This window comes from Ahaetulla prasina, chromosome 1, assembly GCF_028640845.1.
Source record: "Ahaetulla prasina isolate Xishuangbanna chromosome 1, ASM2864084v1, whole genome shotgun sequence".
NCBI classification, from domain to species: domain Eukaryota; kingdom Metazoa; phylum Chordata; class Lepidosauria; order Squamata; family Colubridae; genus Ahaetulla; species Ahaetulla prasina.
The window spans coordinates 338,211,436-338,226,590 of record NC_080539.1 but is presented as its reverse complement, the minus strand read 5'-3'; the positions used below and the strand labels follow the sequence as shown (position 1 = coordinate 338,226,590).

General features: G+C 46.5%; 1 protein-coding gene across 15 annotated transcripts in view; it reads right to left on the bottom strand.

Annotated features, from left to right (window-relative positions):
* DIO3 (iodothyronine deiodinase 3) overlaps window positions 1-15,155 on the bottom strand; it is a 161,171-nt gene that overhangs the window by 27,473 nt on the left and 118,543 nt on the right. The window contains exon 1 of one of the 15 annotated variants that reach the window (XR_009152677.1): window positions 3,637-4,956. The exons of 12 other annotated variants lie outside the window; for them this stretch is intronic. Coding sequence is in view for 1 of the 3 variants with exons in the window: in XM_058162714.1 (XP_058018697.1) it covers window positions 1,834-2,694 (861 nt within the window). In the remaining 2 variants the exon portion in view is untranslated. 2 more of the 15 variants (XR_009152682.1, XM_058162714.1) reach the window with 2 other exon arrangements.

The following is a 15,155-nucleotide window of genomic DNA, read 5'->3' as shown; positions in this document are numbered from 1 at the left end:
TCTTTTCTGGGAGAAAAGGGGAGGGGATGAAAATAGCCCACAGATATTTAGAGGCATTGTCTGGGAATCCAACTATTCCTCTTGCTCAGCCCACCCAGCAAGTTCAAATAATTTACAAATCACAATCTTTTCCCTTAACAAATCTATCCAACACTGATGTATATGAGGATATTTTTGGCTTTCTTTTCACATCTACATATTCAGTATAGGATGATAGTAGCAAATCCTGGAAGTCTATCCCCCCCCCCAAAAAAGCCTTAAGAATAAACAACTTAATTTCTAGACTTGCAACCCCAACTTCTGGGTTGAATAAGTAGGCTTCAAATGCATAGCAATTCCAGAATTCTAGTTGCATAAACTTTCCTTGAATGGGGAGGGAGAAAGTTTTTGGGACTCTATTTCATTTTTTAAGCCCCCGCAGAGTTCATAAAACAGTGGTTAGAGTCTCAGAAAATAAATCATTCTTTGGTTTAACAAACAATGGCTTAGCACAACGGGCAAACCCTTAAAAGCTCATGTCACAAAATAAACTTGTCTCTCCCACCATATCCAGAGGTGTTATCAGGTATTCTGTCTTCCAAGGTGGATAAACCTGCATATTTCCTAATTGGGGGCAGGCAGTTGAAACTTCCGTAGAGCTGATAAGACAAAACCCTCTGCCTTATCAGAAGGCAAACTGGAGGAGGCTGCTTAGATTGCCAGATCCCCCAGTTGTGTCCATCCCCCCCCAAAGTCGTAGAATACTGACTCCTTCACATCCATCAAGACATCTTCTCCTTTGCTTACAAGTGGCTTCTGATCACACCCATTTGGGAGCAACTTCCTCAAATCAAAGGTCTGAGCCACCCTGGAAATGTTCCTTAAAGCTCTTATAAGTGGCCGCTAGTCCACATGAAATAGATGTGCAGTAGTGTAAACCATGTTTTCTCAAGGTGGGTCCCTCCCCGGCTATTTCTCCCCACCTGTTAGGACCCTCATTAAACCAAGTTGAGAAAGTTGTCACACCTCTGGAGCCTTAATCTCTTTCCCTTTTTGGTTAGAAAGATCCAAATGAGGCATACTTTATTCAATCATCTTTATTAATAATGTTATAAAAAGCTCATAAAAAACAGGTATTTTTACAAAAAAAGAAGAAAGAAGCTCAATATACCACCAGCTCAGAAATCACATAAATAGACTTGTGGGGTGTTTTTTGTTTCTTTTCTTTTTTGTTTGCTTTCCTCAAAAACCCAAACAGGCAATTCTAGCATCTTCCAATTTCAGACTCGGTTTCCTGGTGCTCCAAAACCATTTCGAAACCGGTCATCATAAAGAAACGCTAGAACTCCCAGCCAAGGTTTTTGCTAGGACAGCGGAGAGAGCTAAATAAAATAAAGAGAGAACACACACCGCTTGGGCAAGCGAAACTTCTCTCCAACAGACACACGTGCACGGCAGAAGACCGTTCCCATCGGAAACACCCGCGCACACGTACACCCGAAGCCCGCACGTGCACGCACACGCTCAGCAACAGGCCCTCCATAAAAACCAGGAAGCGCGTTCCCCCCCCCATTTCCCCCTCCCCCCCCCACGCAAGAGAGAGAGAGGGAGAGAAAGGGAGAGAGATCTGTTCGTTGACGCACGCAATCAGGAAATAAAGGGAAACAAAACTGCACGTGGAAATGGATGTCAATAACAAATGCTGGGCAAATCAACATGATTTGAATAACGTCTCGCCTGAAAACTCACACAGAGCCTCTCGGGAGTTACGGAAAGGGGCGGGAAAGGAGAGCGAAGCAGTTCGAGCTGCCGCTTTCCTTCCCGTTCACTTTTCCCTCCGCCGGGGAGTCTTTCTTACACCTGGACGACGACGGTGCTGGGCCCGGCCCGGAGGCTGCTCTTGTACTGGTCGAGCCAGCGCCTGAGTTCGGAGATCTTGTAGCCTTCGGGGCCCCGGCCGCCCTGGTACATGACCTTCCGCTCCTGGATAATGTAGATGCGCTCGAAGTACGCCCCGTAGGCGGCGCTCGAGGCGTTGTCCATGGTGTCCACGGCCAGCGGGCAGCCAGGCGCGCCTTCCTTCATCAGCTGAGCGGCTCGCAGCCGGTCCTGCAAGCACTGGTGCTTGGGGATGTCGTAGGCGGCGTCCGAGCTGACCCAGCCGTCGGAAGGGTGAGCCTCCTCGATGTAGACCAGCAAGAAGTCGGCGATGTCCACGAAGCGCGTGGCCAGGCGCTCGAAGGCGCGCAGGCGCGCCATGAAGGGCGGTCAGGTGCAGCTGCCGAAGTTGAGGATCAGCGGCCTCTTGCCCCGGGCGTAGTCCAGGATGCGCAGCCGCGTGCGCCCGTCCAGCTGGACGACCTCCGGGTTAGGCGCCGTCGCGCCGACGTGCGCCGCCTTGAAAAAGTCCAGTTTCTGCCCGTGCCACACGGCTTTCAGCGACTCCAAGGTGAACATGCGGTTCGAGTCGGAGACGCAGAGCGGAGGGTCGTCCGGCGGGCAGGTCCTGTCGCTCGAGTCGCCGTCCTCTGCCGCCAACTCTTGCTCCTCACTAGGTGTCGCCGCCGCGGCGGTCAGCAAGAGTTTCTTTCGGATGCAGAGAAAATCCAGGAGCCAGAGCATCACAGCGGTCAGGAGAAAGCGGGGCAGGAGGAGCACGGCGGCGGCCACCTGGCTGAGCGCTTGCAAGGTTTGGGCGCCCACGGAGTGTAGCATCGCCGCGGCAGGAGTGGCAGCTCCGCTGGGCACCCACGCTGTGGTCCCGAGCCTCCCCCGCCGCCGCTCACTCCCACCGCTCCTCTGGGCGCCTCAGCTGATGAGATCCCGCTTCTCCTTAAACCCATTTTATAGTCGGGGATTTAAATGAAAAAGTGACTCCACCTCCGGCCGGAACCCGCCTCCTTTGGAACCTGAGCCCGGGGATTACCTACCCCTCCACTCGAATGACCTAAAAATATACTGGCCAAGAGAAGGGGAAGGAGAGGCACCGGGGGTGGGGTGGGGGGAACGGACCGAGGGAACGCGCAAGCGAGCCAGCCCCAACCCGGCTTTGGAAGGACGGGGGACGTGCTACGGCGCAGGGAACGGCCGCTCTCAAGCCAGGCAGCTTTAGGGCACGTCCGGGTCTTTTCCCGGGCAGGTCGGGCTGCCGGGAATAATCGACGCAACAGGCGCCCTTGGCCGCCGCCGCCTCCTCCTCCAACATTGTTCACTTGGGTATAAACGTGGGGAGCGAAGCGAAGGTAATCAATGAAACGCTCGGGACGAGGAGTGGCTCCCGCGCCGACCAATACGCGGATTCCCCCCCCCCATTCCCAAGCACCTTGGGGCAAGTAGTCACCCCTTTCTTGCCTCTTCTCTTTTCCCGCGCTCGCCATCCCCACCCCAGCCCACCAAACGTGGATGAAAAGCGAAGCCGAAGTGAAATTCTTCCGAGTCTCTCTCTCCCCCCTCCAACCTCCGTGCACGCAAACGCCTCGGAAAGCAAACCTCTCGCAGAAAGCAGCGTCGCCAAACTTTGCCTAAGTCTCGGAAGAGCCGACTCGAGCCCCACCTTCCCCCTCGAGGGTTTTTGCCTCCGCCCGCTCGTCCCGTTTTTGCCAGCCTGTGAGGCGCGAGAAGCGACGGCTGGTCGGTAAAAAAAAAAAAAAAAAGTACCTGGCTGGGTCTTTCTCCTGCTTGGGAAACGGGCGCCTTTCCTTTTTGGCCTTCGGGTTCTGGGACGTCATCCAGGTGGTCACGGAAGGAGAGCCGTCGTTATCCGGAAACACAGGAGTTAATGCTTGGTTGATGACCTCGTCTCAGAGTTACCGCGCTGGTTAAACCTGTTGACCGCGGCGAAATCGACGGCGAAGTTTAAATGCGCAAGATAAGTTTTGTTACCCGCAGCAGCCACTAGGGGTAGCTGTTGGCCGAAGGGTGAAATCGGTAGAGCGAAGCCCTCCGCGTGTCTAAACTCCGTTTTTAACCGACGACTTGAGAATATTTGGAGTTTAGCAGCACAAGAAACCAAAGCTGTTCACTAATTACATCCCCAAGAGTATAAAAGTTCAGGATGGTATTCTCACTGGAGAAGAGCCTAATGCTGGGAAAGATTGAGGCAGGGGTGAAATCCAGCAGGTTCTGACAGGTTCTGGAGAACCGGTAGCGGAAATTTTGAGTAGTTCAGAGAACTGGAAAATGCCACCTCTGGCTGGCCCCAGAGTAGGGTGGGAATGGAAATTTTGCAATATCCTTCCCCTGCCACACCCACCAAGTGACGCCCACAGAACTGGTAGGGAAAAATTTTGAATTTCACCCCTAGATTGAGGGCAAAAGAAGAAGGGGATGACAGAGAATGTAGTGGCTGGATGGAGTCACTGAAACAGTCGGCGTGAGCTTAAATGGACTCCAGAGGATGGTAGAGGACAGGAAGGCCTGCAGGAATGTTGTCCATGGGTCGGACGTGACTTCACAACTAACAACAACATGATATATAAGATGGAATGAATACACCATCTGAAATTATGAGTCCTTAAAAACAGCTCTAGGATTCATTTGTTACACAGGCACATTGCATACAAGCACACATTTTCCCCTTACATTAGAAGTCATTCTGTTCCAAAGGGGACTGTGTTTATTCTGGGTCTTAAGCAAAAGTCTTTCCTTTCACCTGCTAGCATACTTCTTTCAGCTGGAGATGCCTTCAGTAAACTATTAACAAAACTAAGATCTCTCATGCCATCATCAGCACATTAATATTATGCAACACGACTTTCACTTTGTGGTTTTGCTCTGTGGAATACTTGGAAAATGATTTAGAAGCATGCCATGCACAAGCACCTCCCTGCTGTTTATTAAAGGAGCCCATTCTTTTTCAAGCTTCTGTGCAAGCCCGAAAAAATAGACCTGGTGCTTTTAAAGCTTGTCTTAATGAAGTAGCAGCAACTTTTTAAGGCTCCAACCTTTAAAACGGGTGTCCAACTTTGGTCACTCGTGCTCATAAAACTTGTGGGCTTAAAGTTAAAGCATGGCTGGCTGAGGGAATCTGGGAGTTAAAGTCCACAAGTCTTAAAAATTGCCAAAGTTGGACACCCCTGCTTTAAAATATCAGGCTGCTTTGATGGTGTAAGAGAGGTCTTGTGTTTGGGAATGTCTGAATCATGGCTTCTAATATATTTCAAACGGTGTTGGCCCTGTTACGCAAGATAAATTTTGGATAGTGTTATACTGTATATTGGATCCACCTGTTGTATAATAAAATAAACCAACCGAAAAAGAACCAATCCTGAATGGAGAAGCTTCATATTTTTCTAATAACTTGGTAATTATAAAATGTTGAGGGAGAATGGACCAATTGTAGTTGGTAGTTATCAAGGATAGCCCCTTATAGAGTGCATTACAGTAATCCAAATGGGAAGTGACCAAGGTGTGAGTGACCCTGACCAAACCTGGTTAAATGACGAAAAGCCATACAATTTGAATTTGTAGCCCTAAGCTGCATTTCTGGGTTCACTACCAGATTGGGGGTGTAAGAATATGGATGGCCAGTGGATGGCAGCAAAGCAGTACAGAAAAAAAATGTATTTAAAACATTTATATAGCTTCCCATCTTATTTAGCATAATCTTGAGCATAATTTTATGAAGAAAAATAAAAGCATAAACATCAGCATAAAAACTCATAAAATGAACCCTTTGCTCCTATTAAGAGGTAGTGTGGGTTTTTAATTTCAGTTTTAATTTGGGAATTTTTCCCTAGAAAAGGAGACAGTTCCAAATTTTAAAATATGGAATTAAGTAGATTTAAGTAGTGCTCTCCAGATGTTTGGCTACATCTCTCTTAATCTCTAGTGGTTAGTTGTGCTGGGAAGCCTGAGAACTGAAGTCCAGAATATCCGAAAGGCACTAGATTGCCTATCCCTGATCTAAGGATCCCAAAAACAAAAGCAACCCCCCCTACAGATACAGAGTAAATTAAAACCTTCAAAGCTGGAGGTTTTAAGTTACTTTCAATCAGCCAACCAATTTTCTGGAGACCCTGGAGATCAGTGAACGCTTGTACATTACTGAGCACTTGGCTTTGGAGACTATTGATGGCAAGAGGACCAATAAGTGCAAGAGAGTGAATATATTCAAAGAAATAGAGCAGTATTTCTCAACCTTGGCCACTTTATTGAAAGAGTTTTAAAAAACAAAAACATTTTCCCCCCTTTTTCCCCCCTCCCTCCCAAAAAAAAAAACAAAACATTTTCCCCTTTTTCCCCTCCCTCCCCCACCCCCCGGCTTCCCGGGTCAATCACAAGGTATTATTATACATAAACCAAACATAGAATAAAATTTTCCCTTCAATCCAAATAACCACATCCAAAGCTTTTCATCTCCCAACCCCTCCCATTACATAAAATAACTTTCTAATTATTCAAAGGCAATCTGATATTTCTTAATCTGATATCTGTTTTGTAGATAATCAATCCATTTTTTCCATTCAATTAAATATCTTTCCTGCGTATTGTCTTTTAAAAACGCTGAGATTTTAGCCATCTCAGCCAAATTAATAACTTTCAGTATCCATTCTTCTATTGTAGGTATCTCTTCTTTCTTCCAGTATTGTCCAATCAACAGTCTTGCTGCTGTTATTAAATTCAGAATCAATTTAGCCTCAATCCCTGTACAATCCGTTATAATTCCCAAAAGGAAAAATTGTGGCAGGAACTTTATCTTCTTTTTCAGTACATTTTGAATAATCCACCAAATTCTTATCCAAAAGACCTTAATTTTCTTGCAAGTCCACCAAATATGAAAATATGTAGCGTCATCACAATCACACCTCCAACATTTCGCTTGGATATTAGGATACATACATGATAACCTTGGCCACTTTAAGATAGGTGGCCTTCAACTCCCAGAATTCCCTTTTAGGGCTCCAGCAGAATTTTTTTTATTTTTTATTTTATATACTTATTTATATCCCATCTTTATTAGTTTTACAAATAACTCAAGGCAGCAAACATATCCAGCATACCTTCCTCCTCCTATTTTCCCCACAGCAACAACCCTGTGAAATGAGTTGGGCTGAGAGAGAGTGACTTAACCTAGGCTCACCCAGCTGGCTCTCATGACTAAGGTGGGACTAGAACTAGAACTCACAAACATCAAATCAAACTGGCTCTCCTTGTAGCTGGGGAATTCTGGGAGTTAAGAGTCCACCCATCTTAAAGTGGCCAAGGTTGAAAAACCCTGGAAAAGAGCAATATAGTATATCTACAACTTTTAAGGCTTTGTAGTGTAGAAAAAAAAAGTTGAACAAGAAATTATGAAATAGCTACAAGCAATTACAGTATGGTATTAATGAACTATGGTGCTGGAGAAGATTCCTGCGAGTCCCTTGGATTGCAAGGCGATCAAACCAGTCAGTCCTAGAGGAGATCAACCCTGACTGCTTTTTAGAAGGCCAGATCCTGAAGATGAAACTCAAATACTTTAGCCGCCTAATGAGAAGGACGGACTCACTGGAACCTTTAAAGGGGTGTGTGTGTTAAACATGTTCATGACAATGGCTCCTGGAATGGCTCACAGTTCTGCGTCAGCACATTATCTCTAGTATTGTGAGAACATTCTACTTTATACTAATCACTAAAGAAGAGAATGCCAGGAGATTACATTCCTAACCTGCTTGTGGACTTTCCAGGAACATTTTATTGGCCACTTTAGGAAGATAAAACTGGCCTGGATCACCTATGGAAAAAGCCAATACTTAACTATGCACTTTGTGAAGAAAATGAGCTTTTCCCCTGTTATCTTTCTCCACAACTTACATACTTTATGCACCTCTATTATGTCCCTCAGTTTTTTAAAAAAGATCTAAGGTACCTTCAAATTTAGAACTTGTCATCATAAATGAACTTAATGTTCTTTGGTGTTCAATGGTTTCTCCCTTGGTTGTTGGTATTGTTTTTGAACTTTGATTGTTTTTCTCTTATATAAGTCTCTTACATTTGTAACTTTATTGTGTTTAATCTGAAATACCAAATGTGAGCAAGAGGAAATAGGTCACCCCCCCCTTGAATATGTATTTATTTATTAATTAATTAATTTATTTATTTATTAAATTTTTATACCGCCCTTCTCCCGAAGGACTCAGGGCGGTGTACAGCCAAAATAAAAACAGAGTATATACAATTAAGACAACATTTAAAACATAGAAAATTAGAAAGGCTGATAATTAAAAATTTAGTTTTACAATTTTAAAATATTAAAAAACCCAATTAAAATTCAACAATATTATGCCAGTCCCACTTGAATGAATAAATACGTTTTGAACTCACGACGGAAGGTCCGAAGATCAGGCACTTGACGTAGGCCAGGGGGAAGTTCGTTCCAGAGCGTCACAGCCCCCACAGAGAAGGCCCTACTCCTGGGGGCCGCCAGCCGACACTGTTTGGCGGACGGCACCCTGAGGAGACCCTCTCTGTGCGAGCGTACGGGTCGGTGGGAGGCAAAGGGTAACAGCAGGCGGTCTCGTAAGTACCGGGTCCTAAGCCATGGGCGCTTTAAAGATGGTAACCAAAATCTTGAGCGCACCGAAAAACCACAGGAAGCCAGTGCAGACTACGGAGCAGTGATGTCACGTGGGAGCCACGGCTCTCCGTTACTACTCAGCGCAGCCGCATTCTGGACTAACTGCAGCCTCGGGTGCACCTCAAGGCAGCCCATGTAGAAACATTGCAATAATCCAGCCTAGGCGTAACCAGGCGTGGTGACCGTGCATAAGGCATCCCGGTCAAGGAAGGGGCGCAACTGGCGGACCAAGCGAACTTGGTAAAGGCCCTCCTGGCGGCGCCGCCAGATGTTCATCAAAGGACAACCGTCCATCAGGAGGGCGAAGTTGCGAACCACCTCCTTTGGGGCCACTAACTCGCCCCCAACAGTCAGCTGCAGATGCAGCTGACTGTATCGGGATGCCGGCATCCACAGCCAATCCGTCTTGGAGGGATTGAGCTTAAGTCTGTTTCTCCCCATCCAGACCCGTACAGCTTCCAGGCACCGGGACAGCACTTCGACCGCTTTGTTGGGGTGGTCCGGGGTGGAAAAGTACAGCTGAGTATCATCAGCGTACAGATGATAACTCACCCCGAAACCACTGATGACCTCACTCAGCGGCTTCATATAGATGTTGAACAGGGTAGGCGAGAGAATCGACCCCTGAGGCACCCCACAAGTGAGGCGCCTCGAGGACGACCTCTGTCCTCCTGCCAACACCGTCTGCGACCGGTCAGAGAGATAGGAGGAGAACCACCGATAAACGGTGCCCCCCACTCCCAATCCCTCCAACCGGCGCAGCAGGATACCATGGTCGATGGTATCAAAAGCCGCTGAGAGATCTAATAGGACCAAGGCAGAGGAGCAACCCCTGTCCCTGTCCCTGTCCCTCCAGAGGTCATCCACCAACGCGACCAAAGCCGTCTCCGTGCTATAACCGGGTCGGAAGCCGAACGGGTCTAGATAGACAGCTTCCTCCAGGTGCCGGGGGAGCTGCCATGCAACCACACTCTCTACAACCTTCGCCACAAAGCGAAGGTTGGAGACTGGACGATAATTTCCCAAAATAGCTGGGTCCAGGGACGGCTTCTTGAGGAGAGGTCTCACCACCGCCTCTTTCAAGGCGGCGGGGAAAACCCCTTCCACCAAATAATCCCCTGGAGCCAGCCTCGTGGCACTTCCTGATCAGCCAGCACTAACCAGGAAGGACATGGGTCCAGTAAACATGTAGTTGCATGTAACTTCCCCAGCAACCTGTCCACGTCCTCGAGAGCCACAGAATCAAACTCATCTCAAATAATCTCAACAAGACGCGTCTCTGTCATCTCGGTTGGATCATCGCAATCTTGGTCCAAACTATCCCGAAGTTGAACAATTTTATCGTATAGATAACCGTTAAACTCCTCAGCTTGTCCCTGTAAGGGGTCATCCCGTCCCTCTTGATGAAGGAGGGGTCACCCGAAACAAGGCGGCCGGGCGGTTATCTGCCGATGCAATGAGGGTGGAAACGTAGGAACGCTTCGCCTCCCTCATTGCCACTAGGTAGGTCCTAGTAAAAGTCCTCACTATTGTAATGCTCTCTACATGGGGCTCCCCTTGAAGTGCACTCGGAGGCTTCAGCTAGTCCAGAATGCAGCTGCGCGGGTGATAGAGGGAGCTACGCGTAGCTCCCACGTAACACTGCTCCTGCGCAGACTGCACTGGCTACCTGTGGCCTTTCGAGTGCACTTTAAGGTGTTGGTTATGACCTTTAAAGCGCTCCATGGCTTAGGGCCTGGGTACTTACGGGACCGCCTGCTGTTACCACATGCCTCCCCCCGACCGCACGCCTCACAGAGGGACTTCTCAGGGTGCCGTCCGCCAAACAATGTCGGCTGGGGCCCCCAGGAAGGGCCTTCTCTGTGGGGCTCCCACTCTGGAACGAGCTTCCCCCGGGTTTACGCCAAATACCTGACCTTCGGACATTCCGTCGCGAACTGAAGACACATCTTTTCATTCGCGCGGGGCTGGCTTGAACTGAATTTTATTAATTTTAAATTTTTATTAATTAATTTTAAATGGGGTTTTTAGTCTAGTATATTTTAACCTATCAGGCTAATTTTAAAATAAGTTTTTTAATCTGCATTTTAAATTTTAAATTGTATATTGTATTATCTGTTTTATTTTTGCCTGTACACTGCCCTGAGTCCTTCGGTATAAAAATCAAATAAATAAATAAATAAATAAACTAGTGTCCGATCAGCCTCGGAACGGCTAGACCACCAAGTACTCTCTAGGCGTCTTCTCCGGTGTTTCATCTCTCTCAGCTCCTCGGAAAACCAGGGAGCCAATTGAGATCTGCACCGGGTCAGAGGCCGCAAAGGCACGACACGGTCCAAAGCCCCAGCCGCGGCCCGTTCCCAGGCCGCAACCAGTTCTTCAGTCGTACCGTGGGTAAGATCCTCAGGAAACGGCCCAAGCTCCGTCAGGAACCTCTCCGGGTTCATCAGGTGCCTGGGATGGAACCAACGCATTGGCTCCGTCTCCCTGCGGTGGTGAGTGGCGGTCCGAAAGTCCAGGTGAAGGAGAAAATAATCCGACCATGACACTGGTTCCGTCACTAAATCTCCTAATTCCAGATCATTAATCCACTGTCCAGAGATAAAAATCAAATCTAGGGTGCCTCCCCCCGTGTGTGTAGGGCCATCAGTTACTTGAATCAGGTCCATGGCCGTCATGGAAGCCATGAACTCCTGAGCTACCGTTGATGACAAGCCGGCCGATGGCAAGTTGAAATCCCCCATGACCAAAAGCCTGGGAATCTCAACTGCCACCCCGGCAAGCACCTCCAGCAGCTCAGGTTGGGCTGTAGTCACGCAGCAAGGAGCCAGGTACGCGATCAACAGACCCATCTGATTCCTATGGCCCCACTTCACAAGGAGGGATTCACAACCAGCTATCTGAGGCACAGTGGACTCCCTCGGCTCTAGACTTTCTTTAATCACAACCGCCACCCCCCCACCCCTACCTTGGGCCCTCGGCTGATGGAATGCACGGAAACCCGGAGGACACAGTTCTACCAGGGGTACACCCCCCTCTGTGCCCAACCAGGTCTCCGTAATGCCCGTAAAGTCCGCGGACTATTGGATCTCTTTAGTTCTAGTACTGCTGCATCACACACAAATTAGATGTTTCTATCCTTAAATATATATTGATGTTGATATTGATTCTTTCCTGATTGCTTATTTGTAGCCTATGACTATCATTAAGTGTTGTATCATTAAGTATTAAATTTGTACTCCATGACTATCATTAAGTGTTGTAAGTGTTGTACCTTGATGAAGGTAACTTTTCTTTTGAGAGCGTATGCTCCAAGACAAATTCCTTGTATATCCAATCACACTTGGCCAATAAAAAATTCTATTTTATTCTATTCTAAAACCATCCATATATTCATGTTTCCTATTCAAGAAGTATAGACTGGAAAGAGAACATCCTACTGTAATGTATTTGTGGTTGCATCTTAATTCCTTAACAAGTAGTTGTTTGTGCTATATTTTGTAATTTTACGTTGAATTGAGCAATGGGAAATGGAATGTGCCCATAACAGAATTTCAGCCTTGGAAGAAATTTCAGTTACTGCTCTTACCAAGTCTATAGATCAAAAGGGATTGACCCTCAATTGCTTAGGCAGTATTTATGCATGCTTAACTTGTTTTTTGGATTTTAGTGGAAATGCTCCTACATAAACTTGCTCTAAGAGTTACTGATATTTCAGATCAACCTTGACTTGGGTTTTTGTGCAGAGTTGAATCCTAAGCTTGGCTATATTTTTGAAGTCTAGATTTGATTCATATTTAATGTCAAGCATTTAGGAAAAATGGCATGAAAACCCTGAAGCCAAGCATTTTCTGGCCTCTTCATCCATCCCTAAACCTACTAGATTATCCACATGCCTTGAGGGACATATAAGTTATATTGGGATAGGGTTTGATATCCAAACATTGAATAGCATAACATCTGTTTTTACTCTTGGCATTTATAAAATGAAACAAATCTGAAGTAAAAGCATGCTGAAAATGTATATAATGTATAGCCTCTCACATACTGATAATGTTACATAGCACTCAATGAGTTCTATACTGCTCCACAGAGAATAAATTAGTAATCCTTGCTGGAACATAACATTGCAATAAAAGAAAAATAATACTTTTGAGAAGTAGAGATGATGGTCCCTCTTTTGTAGGACTAGGGTCAATTAAAACTCTTACAAAGGGAACAGCCCCCTTAGAAATGCACACAATTCAGATCTTTGCCAGTTTAGCAATCCTGCCTGTATTGAACATTCAAAGCAAGTACATTGGCGTTCTTCCATCTCAAACTTCTAATCACATAATTTTTCCAGACTCCCATCCCCCCTGGTACTCCCCAGTTAGATTGGAGAGAACTGCCGATAACAGTTATGTTACTGGGGAAGCCATGACCCTCCCTTTATGGTTAGATTTCAGTTTCTGTTATTCCTGGCTGTTAGCCATTTTACCTAGAATCAATAAAAAGTGCAATTTTGGAAGGTCACAAGTTTTTTTTAAAATAATTCTGTTTAAGCTCTGAAAAACTGTTGCCATTGGTTTAGGTGTGTGATTGTCTTCCTTGTACCGCCAACAAAGAACTCTCCAAAATGCCATTCCAGCAACAACACATTAGAACAGAATTCTAACTTTTTTGTACCATGGATCCCTTTGAGAACCTATAGACCAGAGGCCATAATAATGTGGTTGCTTACATTCACTATTGAACAACAAGTTACATTTCAGTTAGAGGTTAATGAAAATAAGATTATATATGGATGGTACATACATATACAATCCTGGATGAACTCACAGATACTGTAACATCATATGTCAGCTTCTGTGAAGAGCTATGTGTACCTACAAGGAACTTGCGAATATACAGTAACAACAAACCTTGGTTCACACCTAAACTTAAGCAGCTACGACATTCCAAAGAGGAGGCCTACAGAAAAGGTGATAAAATGCTGTACAATCAGGCCAGAAATGCACTAACAAGGGAGATCAGAGCAGCAAAAAGAAGCTACTCTGAAAAGCTAAAGAATTAGTTTTCAGCAAATGAACCAGCCAACGTGGAAAACTCTTAAAAATATCACTGGCTATGGCAAACCTCCTTCCCAGGCTGAAGGTAATCAACAACTGGCAGATGACCTGAATGAGTTTTACTGCAGGTTTGAAATGAAACTACAGCCACCTATCTCCACAACCCCCATCTCAGACACACCAACAACAGCCAAGCCTCCTACAACTGACCCCATTTCATTGGGTTCACAACCCCTAGTGATCACAGAAAAAGAAGTGCAGGACCTATTTCACAGACAAAAGCCAGGAAAAGCTCCAGGCCCAGACAAGATAACTCCTTCTTGCTTAAAAGTCTGTGCTGACCAATTGGCCCCCATCTTCACCCATATTTTCAATAAATCACTAGAGATGTGTTATGTTCCTTCTTGCTTCAAACGCTCTACCATCATCCCAGTGCCGAAGAAGCCCACCATCAAGGAACTGAATGACTACAGACCAGTTGCTCTAACATCTGTAGTCATGAAAACCTTTGAAAGGCTAGTGCTTTCCTACTTGAAAACCATCACGAATCCGCTGTTAGACCCCTTGCAATTTGCATACCGAGCAAATAGATCAACAGATGATGCTGTTAATATGGCTCTGCACTACATCCTACAGCATCTTGAGTCTCCAAAGACCTATGCAAGGGTCCTTTTTGTAGACTTTAGTTCAGCATTCAATACCATCATTCCAGACATTCTTCTAACTAAGCTAAACCAGCTACAGGTACCGGAACAGACTTGTAAGTGGATCACAAGCTTCCTAACAAACAGGAAGCAGCAGGTGAAGCTAAGCAAGATCACATCAAATACCTGTACAATTAGCACAGGGGCCCCCCAAGGCTGTGTGCTCTCCCCACTTCTCTTCTCTCTGTATACCAATGACTGCATCTCCAATGATTCATCTGTTAAGCTACTGAAGTTCGCAGATGACACAACAGTGATTGGTCTCATTCGAGACAATGACGAATCCTCATATAGACGAGAGGTCGAACGACTAGCCTTATAGTGCAACCAAAACAGCAATGGTCACGCTGGTTGATGATCTCTTGAGGGCTCGGGACAGAGGTTGTTCCTCTATCCTGGTCCTATTAGATCTCTCAGCGGCTTTTGATACCATCGATCATGGTATCCTGCTGCGCCGACTCGGGGGACTTGGAGTGAGGGGCACTGTTCATCGGTGGTTCTCCTCCTACCTCTCCGACCGGTCGCAGACGGTGTTGAAGGGGGGACAGAGATCGACCCCAAGGCACCTCTTATGTGGGGTGCCGCAGGGGTCGGTTCTCTCGCCTCTTCTGTTCAACATCTATATGAAGCCGCTGGGTGAGATCATCCGTGGTCTTGGGGTGAGTTGTCATCTATATGCTCTATATTTCCACCCCTAACCACCCCAACGAGGCTGTTGAAGTGATGTCCCAGTGCCTGGAGGCCGTACGGGTCTGGATGGGGAGGAACAGACTCAGACTCAATCCCACCAAGACCGAGTGGCTGTGGATGCCGGCGGCCTGGTACAGTCAGCTAATTCCATCACTGACCATTGGGGGCGAACTA